Genomic DNA, 14,046 nt, shown 5'->3' with positions numbered 1-14,046 from the left:
ATAAAGTTAGTTTAGTTTAGGTTTCCTCCTGTAGTAACACTGGATCAATAAGAGATGACCCTTACTGGACCTCTAGGAAGAACAGTTTAGAACTGATAGAGCATCCAGTATAAATAAAGTTAGTTTAGTTTAGGTTTCCTCCTGTAGTAACACTGGATCAATAAGAGATGATCTTTACTGGACCTCTAGGAAAAACAGTTTAGAACTCATAGAGCTATCCAGTATAAATAAAGTTAGTCAATCTCCTAACCTTTCTTGAACGTTCTCTGCTTTCTTCAAAAGTTTGTCCCATTGATCGCGGTAATGGTTAAGGTCTGCTTTAATCTTGCTAAGATGCTGGTCGGGAACCAAGTTTTTCTTCACGACCAAATTTCCATGACTGAGAACATCGTCCACACTTTCTTGATTTTGCCCGCGTTCTTTCAAGAATTTCTGCGGATGGAAAAGAAAAAATATGTGAATAAAACCTCAGGTATTCAAGCGTCATTAGGTTAAACTAAATGTTTAACTCGGAGGTAAAGATTTGCGGAAATTCAGAACCTCAAGGAAGAGAGTTTGTTTTCCTCTTTCCACAGGATCACTGCTTGGTACTGCACAAGAATCCAAACTTCGCTCAGTATCTTCCAACCATCCAGACAACGCTTCGGACTTTTGGGTCCAGTTTAAATACTCTTGAAGTTTATTCACTTGCTCGTAAAGACTAAATAACAAAGTTATAATCAATAAGATATTGACCCTAGAACTGATAGAGTTATTCAGTATAAGTAAAGTTAGTTTAGGTTTCCTCCTGTAGTAACACTGGATCAATAAGAGATTATCCTTACTGGACCTCTAGGAAGAACAGTTTAGAACTAATAGAGCTATCCAGTATAAATAAAGTTAGTTTAGTTTAGGTTTCCTCCTGTAGTAACACTGGATCAATAAGAGATGATCCTTACTGGACCTCTAGGAAGAACAGTTTAGAACTGATAGAACTATCCAGTATAAATAAAGTTAGTTTAGTTTAGGTTTCCTCCTGTAGTAACACTGGATCAATAAGAGATGATCCTTACTGGACCTCTAGGAAGAACAGTTTAGAACTGATAGAGTTATCCAGTATAAATAAAGTTAGTTTAGGTTTCCTTTAAGTTAAAACTTACACTCTCTCAACATTGAAAGCTCTTTCTTTCAAACTATCCCATTTTTTCTTCACAGTTTTAATTTCCACGTCAATGTTTTGACCATCTTCGCTTCTCGTTACCGGATCACTGACGATGGCGTTGGCTTTGTTCTCAAGCAAAGTCACGTTTGTCTCGTAAACTCCAATTTCCTGCGTCATTCTCTCAATATTTGCATGTTGTCTTCTTGTGGTGGGAAGATCTAATGTGGATGGTTCCTTTTCGGCGACTTTAACTTGGTTATCCACCCTTTCAATCCAGCTTACAACTTTGCGGTCATCGCCCCACCAAGCGTCTATCTCTTCAGTATTACCAGGAACTTCTGGTTCACTGAATAATGCATCTGGGGCGCTAAAAATCAGAGTTAAAATACTCATCATTAGTAAACTATTAAATATCTATCACGAATGATCTCTTATAGATTCAGTATTACTACAGGAGGAAACCTAAACTAAACTAACTTTATTTATACTGGATAGTTCTATCAGTTCTAGACTGTTCTTCCTAGAGGTCCAGTAAGGATCATCTCTTATTGATCCAGTGTTACTACAGGAGGAAACCTAAACTAAACTAACTTTATTTATACTGGATAGCTCTATCAGTTCTAAACTGTTCTTCCCAGAGGTCCAATAAGGATCATCTCTTATTGATCCAGAATAACTCCAGTTGCAATCTTAAACTAGGTACACTAACCTCTCTTCGACAGTTAGTATTTCAGGCACAATAATTTCTGCCGATTTTCTTTCAGTAACATAATTTTCTGTGACAACAACAGTAGATTTCGGTGGTTCTTGACGCTTTATTCTAAACATTAAAAGCATTAAAGTTATTCACAAAAGATTAAACGTGAATCAATGACATCTCTCCAAGGTAATACTTACGTTTCTTCTCTCTCAGAAACCAACTTCGTGAGATCATCATACCGGATCTTATACGAATCCAAATCTTCTTGGATTTTCTGATGATCATCCTCGACTAGTTTTGGGTCATCGAGAAGCAGTTTTGCGTATTCCGGCAAGTCATTGTACTCTTTCTCGACCTTTTTTAAACCTTCGCGGATCACCTGACAAGATTATTTTTGTATTTTATACGCAATCAGACTTGAAAATTAGTTAATCCTTTTGAAGATTCTACGGTTTCTAATAGCATTCTTTCCAGTGCTCGTTGTTTGTAATGTTTTCAAAAACTGTAATCTTTAAAACGTTGTTTGAACTAAACGTTGTTTTGATAAACTAAACTTGAACTTAGATCCAACTAAACCTACCTGCATTTTCGCATTTTTCATTGCTGTTTTGTTCGGTTCATCAATGATTTCGCCAAGTTCTGAGCTTTCTTTTTCAACGTCTGACAAAGCTTCATCCACCTCTCTGCATTCTCGTTTCCATTTTGTCATCAGTCGTTCTCGATAAATCTCCTCATCAACTGCACCTTCATCATGTCTGGAAAATTTAAGTTGAGAAAGTGTTTACATGAGAGTTTCATCAACTATCATTGCTTGATCAAACGAGAACAAAAGTTGCATGAGAGTTGACAAGCTAGAGTTTACATGAGAGTTTCATCAACTATCATTGCTTGATCGAACGAGAACATGACTTACTCTCCAGGAGCTCCAAACAGATCATGATGCATCTTCCAGTCGAGATTATAATCATGGCGTCGATTCTCAACAATGATCAACTCCTCGAGCACACCGCCTTGGGGCAACCCCGAGATGAGACGCTTTGCTCTAAACGAAAAAAACACGCAAAAAAATCACGAATTTGCTGAGAAAAAGCGTTTCCAAGTGATCAACAATCGCTAAACAAGTTGTAAGACAAACATTAAGAACATATCCAGACTACAATTTATACAAGACAGCTGATGCCGGTTGTATCAAGCCCGTTTAGCTTAAACGGTGGATAAGTCAAAATTAAATAACACTCTTACATCTCTCTTGAATGACTCAACTTGAATATTATGCACTGAATATGTAGTTGTAAACAGTATCTTTGTATTAAGGTTAAAAACATTTAGTTTGCTTGTTGAACAAAACGATGAACTTGCTTTCTATTTGGAACTTATCCACCGTTTAAGCTAAACGGGCTTGATACAACCTATGTGTGAAATTTTCGAGTGGAATTCGTCTCTCAACGGATTTCCAGTGAAGTTTTACTGCAAGAAACTTACGCTTCGCTTCTTGAGTAAACAGATCGTATGAGGGCGCCCCAGCGTTCCTCCGATGACGTCACGTGCTTCTGGAGTCTGTCCTTTTGTGATTGGTCGATTGTCGGATCCTCCAAGACCTCCCAGGACGTTTGCCGAAACTCGTCAAAACGAGGCTGGAACACGTGGATATCAGAGACGAGTAACTGTGGACAAGAAAATTCATATTAATCGTAGCTATGATGTCACCATGAAAGGCTGAAACAATGGAATACGCATGTCTAAATATTAAAAACCGCTGTACCTCAATCTGCGTTTCTTTGGCTCGCACTTCGGCTGGATTACCCTCAACTGCGCCAATTTTATTATCTTTTTGTATCAAAACATCGATTTCTTTATCCAATTCCTGATAGGTCTTATTCAGATCAACTAATTTTTGTTTTCTTTCAGCTTCCAGCTTGTCTACCGCACGTTTGTATCTATGAAGAAAGAGATTGTAATTTCTCATGGTCAAAACCCAAACAGCACTAAATGAAATCGAAAACAGCTCGAAAACAAACCTGTGTTTTGCATCACCAGCTCTGTCGGATAGTTTTTTAATCTCCTTTTTCATTTCAGTCATTTGTAGTCTGATTTTGGACTTTTGATCCGAATTAAGACTGGGTTCGTTTGTAATTTCTTCGCCATAAGCAAACGTTGATCTTGGAACTTCGTCTGATTTGATCTTCTCTTGCAAAGCCTGGGAAAAACACACAAAGCATTAGTCTAGGAACTTTCAAACTTATATCAACAAAGAGATTAAGAGAAATAGGGTAAACCCCTCGAGTGTACTCCCAACCTTACCGTCTAATGTCAGGCGATTTTACTCATCAGTGGAAGAATACTGTCAGTTAATAAGTTAACAAAACTATCTGTCAGCATCTCTTGTTAACCCATTAGCTTGCAATGCACCCAGATGTGACCTACTTTAGTATTTTACTCTGTCTAATCTCAGATGATTTTACTCATCAGTGGAAGAATACTGTCAGTTAATAAGTTAACAAAACTATCTGTCAGTGTCTCTTGTTAACCCATTAGCTTGCAATGCACCCAGATGTGACCTACTTTAGTATTTTACTCTGTCTAATGTCAGATGATTTACATAACGTATTGAAAATCTTACATCACATTCATTCATCTGTTGTTTTGCCCTGAAGATATCACTCGATGGCTTTCTATTTTCCAGAACCTCAACGCTGTCTTCGACAGAGTCCATCCAATCGCCGATTGTCTCACATTTTTTACGCCATTCGTCCAGCGATGTTTTCTGTTTACCACTGCTGTCTAAGTGACTTGTGATCCTAAGAAATATTAAGTAAGGATCATCTCTTATTGATCCAGTTTTACTACAGATGGAAACCTAAACTAAACTAACTTTATTCATACTGAATAGCTCCATCAGTTCTAAACTGTTCTTCCTAGAGGTCCAGTAAGGATCATCTCTTATTAATCCAGTGTTACTACAGGAGGAAACCTAAACTAAACTAACTTTATTTGTTCTATCAGTTCTAAACTGTTCTTCCTAGAGGTCCAGTAAGGATCATCTCTTATTGATCCAGTGTTACTACAGGAGGAAACCTAAACAATATTATGGTACCTTTCATCCTCTGTTTCAATATCATGTGTCACAATAGTCCATCGTGAAACGAGCGATTCCAAACCATTCTGAATTTGCTTCAGTTCCTCTGGGTCAACACCGTCTGCTTCGTCCATATCCTTTCTTATTTCTTGAAGCTCGTTTATTTTGGCCTGAATTTCCGCCATCTGATCTTTACTTTGCTGCAAAGAAAATGCACTGAGTTTGCATAAGAGTTTCATCAACTGTCATTGCTTAATCAAACGAGAACAAGAGTTGCATGAGAGTTGACAAGCGAGAGTTTACATGAGAGTTTCATCAACTATCATTGCTTGATCAAACGAGAACAAGAGTTGCATGAGAGTTGACAAGCGAGAGTTTACATGAGAGTTTCATCAACTATCATTGCTTGATCAAACGAGAACAAGAGTTGCACGAGAGTTGACAAGCGAGAGTTTACATGAGAGTTTCATCAACTATCATTGCTTGATCAAACGAGAACAAGAGTTGCATGAGAGTTGACAAGCGAGAGTTTACATGAGAGTTTCATCAACTATCATTGCTTGATCAAACGAGAACAAGAGTTGCATGAGAGTTGACAAGCAAGAGTTTACATGAGAGTTTCATCAACTATCATTGCTTGATCAAACGAGAACAAGAGTTGCATGAGAGTTGACAAGCAGAGTTTACATGAGAGTTTCATCAACTATGCTTGATCAAACGAGAACAAGAGTTGCATGAGAGTTGACAAGCAAGAGTTTACATGAGAGTTTCATCAACTATCATTGCTTGATCAAACGAGAACAAGAGTTGCATGAGAGTTGACAAGCGAGAGTTACATGAGAGTTTCATCAACTATCATTGCTTGATCAAACGAGAACAAGAGTTGCATGAGAGTTGATAAGCGAGAGTTTACATGAGAGTTTCATCAACTATCATTGCTTGATCAAACGAGAACAAGAGTTAGTCTTACCTTCAACATGACTGAGGTAGTATTGCTCGGTGGAGCATCTTTAATTTGCGCCATGTCTTTTTCTAATTGCATTACGAGTGTCATGATTTCATAGTAGAGGATCTTGTAGCGAACGACAATTTCATTTGTCGATATTGTAGTGATTTCAAAGACGCTATCTCCATATTTCACAGTTGTTCGCTTAGCAGGAGCTTCAGGGGTTGACTAAGGAAACAAGAAAAATATTTCGAAACTGTTCTGGATAGTTCTATCAGTTCTAAACTGTTCTTCCTAGAGGTCCAGTAAGGATCATCTCTTATTGATCTAGTGTTACTACAGGAGGAAACCTAAACTAAACTAACTTTATTCATACTGCATACCTGAACAGTGGTAGTTGTTGTCCTGGAAATCGTTTCACCTTGAATAGGCGGTTGTCTGAAAGAAAAGAACAACAGAGGGTGAATATAGTGCTGTGGTTTCACTCCAGAAACATTTTGGACATTGATTATCACCCTGTAGTTTCCATATTACAAAAGTACTGAGAATTTCATGATTTTCATTATATCCATTTGGGCTGCATCGGTTAGCTGAAGTTAATTTCTCAAAAGTCGCAAAACGTCTGAAGTTGGGAACTCAGGAAGTTATGATTTTAAAAAACCTAATTCGTCAATGTGGTTTCACCTCTTCTCTTCATTTTTGATGTCTTCGTTCAATGTTCCCATTCTTGAGTCAAATTCAGACATTTCGTATTGAAGTTGCGATAGTTCATCAGCGTCAACGCCATCGGCATTTTTCATTTCTGCCATTAGTTTATTCAACTCAGTGATCTTCGGTTGCAACTGTTCCATCTTGTACTTATTCTCCTGTGAGAGGGGACAACGATGATTATGAACACTGTCGATACATTATGCAATCAATAAATCGATCAACAAAGTATTGTAAATATCAATCAAGCTAGCAATTAGTCGAGTAATCAATACTTCAATCAAGGAATTACGCAATTGAATAAAACAATCGTTATTACAATCAAGCAATCATTTTTCAAATGAAGTAATCAATATTTCAATCAAGCAATCAATAATCAAATGCATCAATCAGTATTCAAATGCATCAATCAGTATTCAATCAAGCAATCATCATCAAATGAAGCAATCAATATTTCAATCAAGCAATCAATACTCCATTCAAAAAATCGATGATTCAATCACGCCATCAATAACGAAATCAATCAATATTCCAATCAATCAATATTTAAATCATGCAATCAATAATCCAACCAAGGAATCAATAACTCGATCAAGCAATCATTACTCGAAACAAACAAGCAATAATTGATCAGTGAAGTAATCGATAAATCAATAGAGCAAGTTAATCATACCAAAAGAAGTCTCGCAGTTTCCTGGCTTGGTTGTCCCTCTCTGATTGTGGTAGTGTTTGAATCAATCACCTCCATAATGGTGATGATTTGATAGTAAAGGATCTTGTAACGCATCACGATCTCGTTCGTTGAAACGGTTTTAATTTCAATCACTTTATCTCCATCACGCAACTGGTACGTGCGACCACCCTGGATGAAAACAAAGACGTCAATAAATATCACACATTACTTTACTTTACGAGTGAAAATCTCATTTTTAACCACAAGATGTGTTCGGAAATACGAACTAGCTTCCCGACAAATCGATTGAAAGACTAGTAAACAAGTCATTTGAGTTAATAAACTTGCAGCAAGGTTATCAGCTGAGATGTAAACACGCAATGCAAAAACATTTTGATCAGAATTGAAGACACGGCGTCGCTCTAAACACTTACATCAACAACTCTTGTTTCGGTTGTATAAGTTATTCTGGTTGTCAGCTGCGGTTGCCTGAAACAAGAGAGCAAAAACGATTTATCAAAAGCAGAATAACCAGGTGATCAAGCTCTTATATTTCAGCAAATCTACGCTCAAAAGTTTGGTCAAAATAGAAATACATTCTTCAGCATTTAATCGATTACATCTTTTGTTATTCTTTAGGAAACTAGTCGAGACTTTAGGATTATGTTTAGTTATACGAACTAAAGCTTTAATATAACCAAGATAAAGTATATTTCATACTAACTCTCCTGACGAAGGCCCTCAGGTCGAAACATCGAGAAGTGTTTTGTCTGTTTTAGGCAGTTGTTATACCACATTTGATATTTCAAAAGTTATTAAGTTCTTTCAACCGAGAAATAGATTTTTACTTGGCATATAGTCACAGTCATTTTCGCAATTCCAGAGCACCTGGAAACTATAAACACAACAGAAACTTATCCTTCAAATTCTGACCTCTTTTCTTCATTTTTAATGTCCTCTTTCAAAGTTCCCAGTTTGGAGTCGAAATCTGACAGTTCAGACTGTAGCTGAGCCAGTTCATCTGGATCCACACCATCAGCGTCTTTCATTTGTGACATCAGTTCGTTTAATTCTGTGATCTTCGGTTGAAGCTGTTCCATTCTCTGTCTGTTTTCCTGCAGAAACAAGGATTTATGATCAGAAAACGCACAAAAACGATGACTTCCTAATGTAATAACCCTGGATCAATAAAAGATGATCCTTACTGGATCTCTAGGAAGAACAGTTTAGAACTGATAGAACTATCCAGTATAAATAAATTTAGTTTAGTTTAGGTTTTCTCCTGTAGTAACACTAGATCAATAAGAGATGATCCTTACTGGACCTCTAGGAAGAACAGTCTAGAACTGATAGAGCTATCCAGTATAAATAAAGTTAGTTTAGTTTAGGTTTCCTCCTGTAGTAACACTGGATCAATAAGAGATGATCCTTACTGAACCTCTAGAAAGAACAGTTTAGAACTGATAGAGCTATCCAGTATAAATAAAGTTAGTTTAGTTTAGGTTTCCTTCCTGTAGTAACACTGGATCAATAAAAGATGATCCTTACTGGACCTCTAGGAAGAACAGTTTAGAACTGATAGAGTTATCCAGTATAAATAAAGTTATTTTGGTTGCATAAAAGAAGAAGAACAAAAAGCTTCAACTTACATCAAGAAGTATTGCAGTTTTCTGACTTGGTTCTTCTTCGTTGATGACTTTCATATTGGATTCGATGATTTTCATAATTGTGATGATTTGATAATAAACAATCTTGTATTTAATCACAATTTCATTCGTAGAAACACAGGTAATCTCGATCACCTCATCGCCAATTGTAAGACGTGCTTTATGCCTCTGCGATGATTGGAAAGAAAAACAACGTCAATAACAAAACAAACTCTACTCAAATCTTTCACTAGATTTGCAGTAAACATATTTCAGACGTCGCTTACCGGAACAACAGTCGTCGTAGTTTTGTATGTGACAATTCTTGGTTGCCTAAAACGTGATGATTCGATATGAAATATTGATAATCCTTAAGTTATGAAGAAAACTGAAGTAAATATATGATTTTCGATAAGGCCGGTAGAATTTAAGCTATGCAAAGCAGCTATAGGGAAATTAAAATAACTAAACTTTCTGCTTGTGTTGTTTCTGGGGTGGCAAGACCTCTTCCTTACCTCTTGTTTTCATCGTTACAGTGTTGAATCAACGCCGACCAACGGCTGCCAAGTTGTCCTAATTCTGTTTGGATTTCAGAGAATTCCTGACGATCAACTCCTTCAGCTTTTGACATTTCTCTGTTTGTCTCGTTTAGTTCCTTGATCTTCACCTGAAGCTCTTGCATTTCCTTGTTGATTTCCTGAGATGAAAGAATAAGTTGTTAGTGACAAAGTCATTTAGTTTAGGTAAACTAAGTCTAGGTTTCCTCCTGTAGTAACACTGGATCGATAAAAGATGTTCCTCACTGGACCTCTAGGAAGAACAATTTAGAACTGATAGAGTTATCCAGTATAAATAAAGTTAGTTTAGTTTAGGTTTCCTCCTGTAGTAACACTGGATCAATAAGAGATGATCTTTACTGGACCTCTAGGAAGAACAGTTTAGAACTGATAGAGCTATCCAGTATAAATAAAGTTAGTTCAGTTTAGGTTTCCTCCTGTAGTAACACTGGATCAATAAGAGATGATCCTTAATGGACCTCTAGGAAGAACAGTTTAGAACTGATAGAGCTATCCATGCCATATAAATGAGGTTAGTTTAGTTGACCTACCCGCAAAGCCTTCGCGTTTTCCTGACTGGGTTCTTCGTTTCTGATCTTCTCCATTCTTGCCTCAAGTCCCTTAATGGTATAGAGAACTGTGTAGTATATCGTCTTGTATTGCAGGACAATTTCATTGCTTGACACTGTGGTTATGTCAATATCTTCATCACCAATTCTCAATGTGGTTGTGGTTGGAGCAGAACTCTATGATTGAAAAAGAAACTGAATTTAAGTTTTCTCAAACGTGGTGGTCCAGTGTAGGTAGTATTCTACAATAAGCTGTCGTGGTTTGTGTCTGAACTACCTGAGAAAGATATCTCAAACATGGTGGTCCAGTGTAGGTAGTATTCTACAATAAGCTGTCGTGGTTTGTGTCTGAACTACCTGAGAAAGATATCTCAAACGTGGTGGTCCAGTGTAGGTAGTATTCTACAATAAGCTGTCGTGGTTTGTGTCTGAACTACCTGAGAAAGATATCTCAAACGTGGTGGTCCAGTGTAGGTAGTATTCTACAATAAGCTGTCGTGGTTTGTGTCTGAACTACCTGAGAAAGATATCTCAAACATGGTGGTCCAGTGTAGGTAGTATTCTACAATAAGCTGTCGTGGTTTGTGTCTGAACTACCTGAGAAAGATATGGATACTTGCCTCGGACTCAACAATTGTAGTTGTTCTGTAAACAGTCTCCGTAGCCAGCGATGGTTGTCTAAAAGTAATCGTAAATCGTTAGGATTTTACTCTGTCTAATGTCAGATGATTTTACTCAACAGTGGAAGAGTACTGTCAGTTAATAAGTTAACAAAACTATCTGTCAGTGTCTCTTGTTAACCCATTAGCTTGCAATGCACCCAGATGTGGCCTACTTTAGTATTTTATAGTTGAAATCAAAAGAGATTCTCATCAATGGCGGTCGTTACGGGATTGGAAAAAGATCTTTTTACAATTCACCTTTTCTCTTCTTCGTTAATAGCCTCCGTGGCTGAGGACAAGCGGGAATCGAAGTCTGATAGTTCAGACTGTAGTTGAGCAAGTTCATCTGCATCAACGCCGTCAGCATCTCTCATTTCTGACATAAGTTCCTTCAGCTCAGCAATCTGTGGCTTCAATTGTTCCATCCTTTGTTTATTCTCCTACAAAAGAGACCGCAGTTGTCATGACCATCAGAAAACAAACAAACACACAAACAGGTAAACAACAAATAAAGAAACATGAGTTTTGAAGAGTTCTAAATATCGCAAGGCAGAATCCATATAAACTTTAGACAGCCGGATTTTCCGTTTAGTGAAGGGTACTTGACTTGGGTATATAGGAAGAATTATTTTGTATATATTCTTTACCAGGGGCCGGTTGTATCAAGCCCGTTTAGCCTAAACGGTGGTTAAGTTCAAAATAGAAAGCAAGTTTATCGTTTTATTCAACAAGCAAACTAAATGTTTTTAACCTTAATACAAAGGTACTGTTTACAACTACATATTCAGTGCATAATATTCAAGTTGACTCATTCAAGAGAGTTGTAAGAGTGTTATTTAATTTTGACTTATCCACCATTTAAGCTAAACGGGCTTGATACAACCAGCCCCAGTTCTATAACGTTTCAAGCAAATACGAAAGTTATTCTTTATGAAAAAACTCACATCAAGTAATCTTGCAGTTTCCTGGCTTGGTGGACTGTCTTTGATGATCCTCATGTTCGATTCAATCCTTTCGATGATGTAAATTATTTTGTAATAAACAATCTTGTATCTTATCACTATTTCGTTGGTTGAAACAGATGTGATCTCGATAACTTTATCACCAATTGTGAGTCGAGCAGTCTATATGAACACAAATGAAAAATCACGGAGTTAAGAGCAAAAATTCTTTGATTTTTTTTCAAAAAACATGGATTAATTCCGACTCAAACTAGAATAATTGGCGATTACCTGGTATGTCGTTGAGGTTCTAATTTCTCTTACGACTGCTGGTTGCCTTTGGGAATGAAATATTTTATTATTTTAGAGAATTCGATGTTTAAAAATCGATGAATTTCTGAGTATTTAGACACAGTTTATCGCTAGTTGATTGTTCAGAAAAGATAGTAATGATCGTTTAGTAGTGATTTCTACAGCCTTTTGAAAGAACAGAACGGTAGGCATTCGTTGAAAAGAGTTTTCAAGCCGTTAATCTATGGAAATGAATAATTATCTTATGTTATTGCTAGCCAGCGCTTAATGAAAAATTCACGAAAGTTTCAACTTTAGTATAAAACAGTATAAAACTTTATGTCAAGGTCCGTGCGAGTTTTTCTTCTTTTGATAGATGTGAACGAGTACTTAGTTACGAATGCTGTGATGTATAAGAGCTCTTATTCAAACATCAGTAACTACTTCACTCGTTCCCATCCACCAAAAGGAGAAACTCGCGCATTAATATCGCAGTAAAAATATACAATCAAAATGGCCGTTTATGCTTCTGCAAAACGACATTGTTAGTTTTACCTCTTCGATTCTTCATTATTGTGTTGTATCAGCGTGGACCATCGACTGCTGAGTTCCCGTAACTCTTTTTGAATGTCCGAGAATTCTTGACGATCAACTCCGTCAGCTTTGGACATTTCTTTATTTGTTTCGTTCAGCTCCTTGACTTTAGCCTGGAGTTCGTGCATTTCTTTCTGAATTTCCTAAAATGAATGAAACCGCCTCGCTATAACATCGTGGATACTCAATTTGACATCACCTCTCATCTTCTTTACCACGCCATTCTATATCCCTGTGGTCCCCCTATCTTAATACCCCCTCAATCCGTCCCATTCCCCTCCTATAAAACCCACAGCCCGTCAAAATCTTACCCGCAAAGCCCTCGCGTTTTCCTGACTGGGTTCTTCGCTTCTGATTTTCTCCATTCTTGCCTCAAGTCCCTTGATGGTGTACAGAACTGTGTAGTATATCGTCTTGTATTGCAGGACAATTTCATTGCTTGACACTGTGGTTATGTCAATATCTTCATCACCAATTCTCAATGTGGTTGACTCACTACCAGGGGCACTCTGAGAAAGAAACGTTAAGAAATTTAATTTTACCAGATTATTGTAGAAAACTACCTACACTGGACCACCACGTTAGAGATATCTTTCTCAGGTAGTTCAGACACAAACCACGACAGCTTATTGTAGAATACTACCTACACTAGACCACCACGTTTGAGATATCTTTCTCGGGTAGTTCAGACACAAACCACGACAGTTTATTGTAGAATACTACCTACACTGAACCACCACGTTTGAGATATCTTTCTCAGGTAGTTCAGACACAAACCACGACAGCTTATTGTAGAATACTACCTACACTGGACCAGCACGTTTGAGATATCTTTTTCAGGTAGTTCAGACACAAACCACGACAGCTTATTGTAGAATACTACCTACACTGGACTTGTCTGAAATCTTAAAACGGGTACCGTACCTCTACAACGAATGACGTGGTGGATTTAACGATTCCCTCTTCACCAGGCTCTTCGCTAACCTCTCGGGTTGTGGTTGTGGTCTCGACAACAGCTGGCTCAAGGTTACGCAATACTTCGTATAACGCGGAAAGATACATCAGCATCGCTTTCTTGTCCACGTTTCCCTGTTCGACATCTGGAGAATGCAGGGGGGGGGAATTCAATTTATTTTCATATCTACAAAGACACCAAAGAAAACAACATACCAGAAGGGTCGAGCAAGCGATGGACGTCGAACTCCTTCTCAGCGATATCAAAAGCGTATTCCAATCTTTCCAACACCGCCATTTTCTGAGCTTTGTCAATATCAACAGCAGTTGGCCTGAAATATATTTGCGCTCTCGATAAATATACATAGATTTATCAGTTCTAAAATGTTCTTCCTAGAGGTCCAGTAAGGATCGCCTCTTATTGATCCAGTGTTACTACAGGAGAAAACCTAAACTTAACTTTATTTATACTGGATAGCTCTATCAGTTTTAAACTGTTTTTAGTAGAGGTCCAGTAAGGATCATCTCTTATTGATCCAGTGTTACTACAGGAGGAAACCTAAACTAAACTATCTTTATTTATACTGA

General features: G+C 37.4%; 1 protein-coding gene across 1 annotated transcript in view; it reads right to left on the bottom strand.

Moving 5' to 3' along the window:
* LOC114537628 (dystrophin-like) overlaps positions 1-14,046 on the bottom strand; it is a 38,728-nt gene that overhangs the window by 19,048 nt on the left and 5,634 nt on the right. Inside the window, exons 8-37 of the mRNA XM_028558694.1 lie at positions 13,675-13,790; positions 13,429-13,604; positions 12,816-13,013; positions 12,466-12,647; positions 11,911-11,956; positions 11,623-11,802; positions 10,937-11,118; positions 10,637-10,694; positions 9,999-10,193; positions 9,406-9,587; positions 9,178-9,223; positions 8,894-9,079; positions 8,178-8,359; positions 7,679-7,733; positions 7,245-7,433; positions 6,548-6,729; positions 6,247-6,301; positions 5,888-6,091; positions 4,936-5,117; positions 4,462-4,639; positions 3,860-4,038; positions 3,604-3,778; positions 3,324-3,505; positions 2,755-2,883; positions 2,422-2,596; positions 2,039-2,220; positions 1,851-1,961; positions 1,140-1,508; positions 541-700; positions 251-432 (exon numbers count right to left, since the gene is read on the bottom strand). Coding sequence (XP_028414495.1) covers positions 251-432; positions 541-700; positions 1,140-1,508; positions 1,851-1,961; positions 2,039-2,220; positions 2,422-2,596; positions 2,755-2,883; positions 3,324-3,505; positions 3,604-3,778; positions 3,860-4,038; positions 4,462-4,639; positions 4,936-5,117; positions 5,888-6,091; positions 6,247-6,301; positions 6,548-6,729; positions 7,245-7,433; positions 7,679-7,733; positions 8,178-8,359; positions 8,894-9,079; positions 9,178-9,223; positions 9,406-9,587; positions 9,999-10,193; positions 10,637-10,694; positions 10,937-11,118; positions 11,623-11,802; positions 11,911-11,956; positions 12,466-12,647; positions 12,816-13,013; positions 13,429-13,604; positions 13,675-13,790 — 4,818 coding nt within the window. The remainder of the gene's footprint in view (positions 1-250; positions 433-540; positions 701-1,139; positions 1,509-1,850; positions 1,962-2,038; positions 2,221-2,421; positions 2,597-2,754; positions 2,884-3,323; positions 3,506-3,603; positions 3,779-3,859; positions 4,039-4,461; positions 4,640-4,935; positions 5,118-5,887; positions 6,092-6,246; positions 6,302-6,547; positions 6,730-7,244; positions 7,434-7,678; positions 7,734-8,177; positions 8,360-8,893; positions 9,080-9,177; positions 9,224-9,405; positions 9,588-9,998; positions 10,194-10,636; positions 10,695-10,936; positions 11,119-11,622; positions 11,803-11,910; positions 11,957-12,465; positions 12,648-12,815; positions 13,014-13,428; positions 13,605-13,674; positions 13,791-14,046) is intronic.

Source organism: Dendronephthya gigantea, unplaced genomic scaffold (assembly GCF_004324835.1).
Source record: "Dendronephthya gigantea isolate DGI-Jeju-01 unplaced genomic scaffold, DenGig_1.0 000161F, whole genome shotgun sequence".
Classification (NCBI taxonomy): domain Eukaryota; kingdom Metazoa; phylum Cnidaria; class Anthozoa; order Malacalcyonacea; family Nephtheidae; genus Dendronephthya; species Dendronephthya gigantea.
Note: the sequence above shows the minus strand (reverse complement) of the source record. Positions and strands in the feature narration are given on the sequence as shown.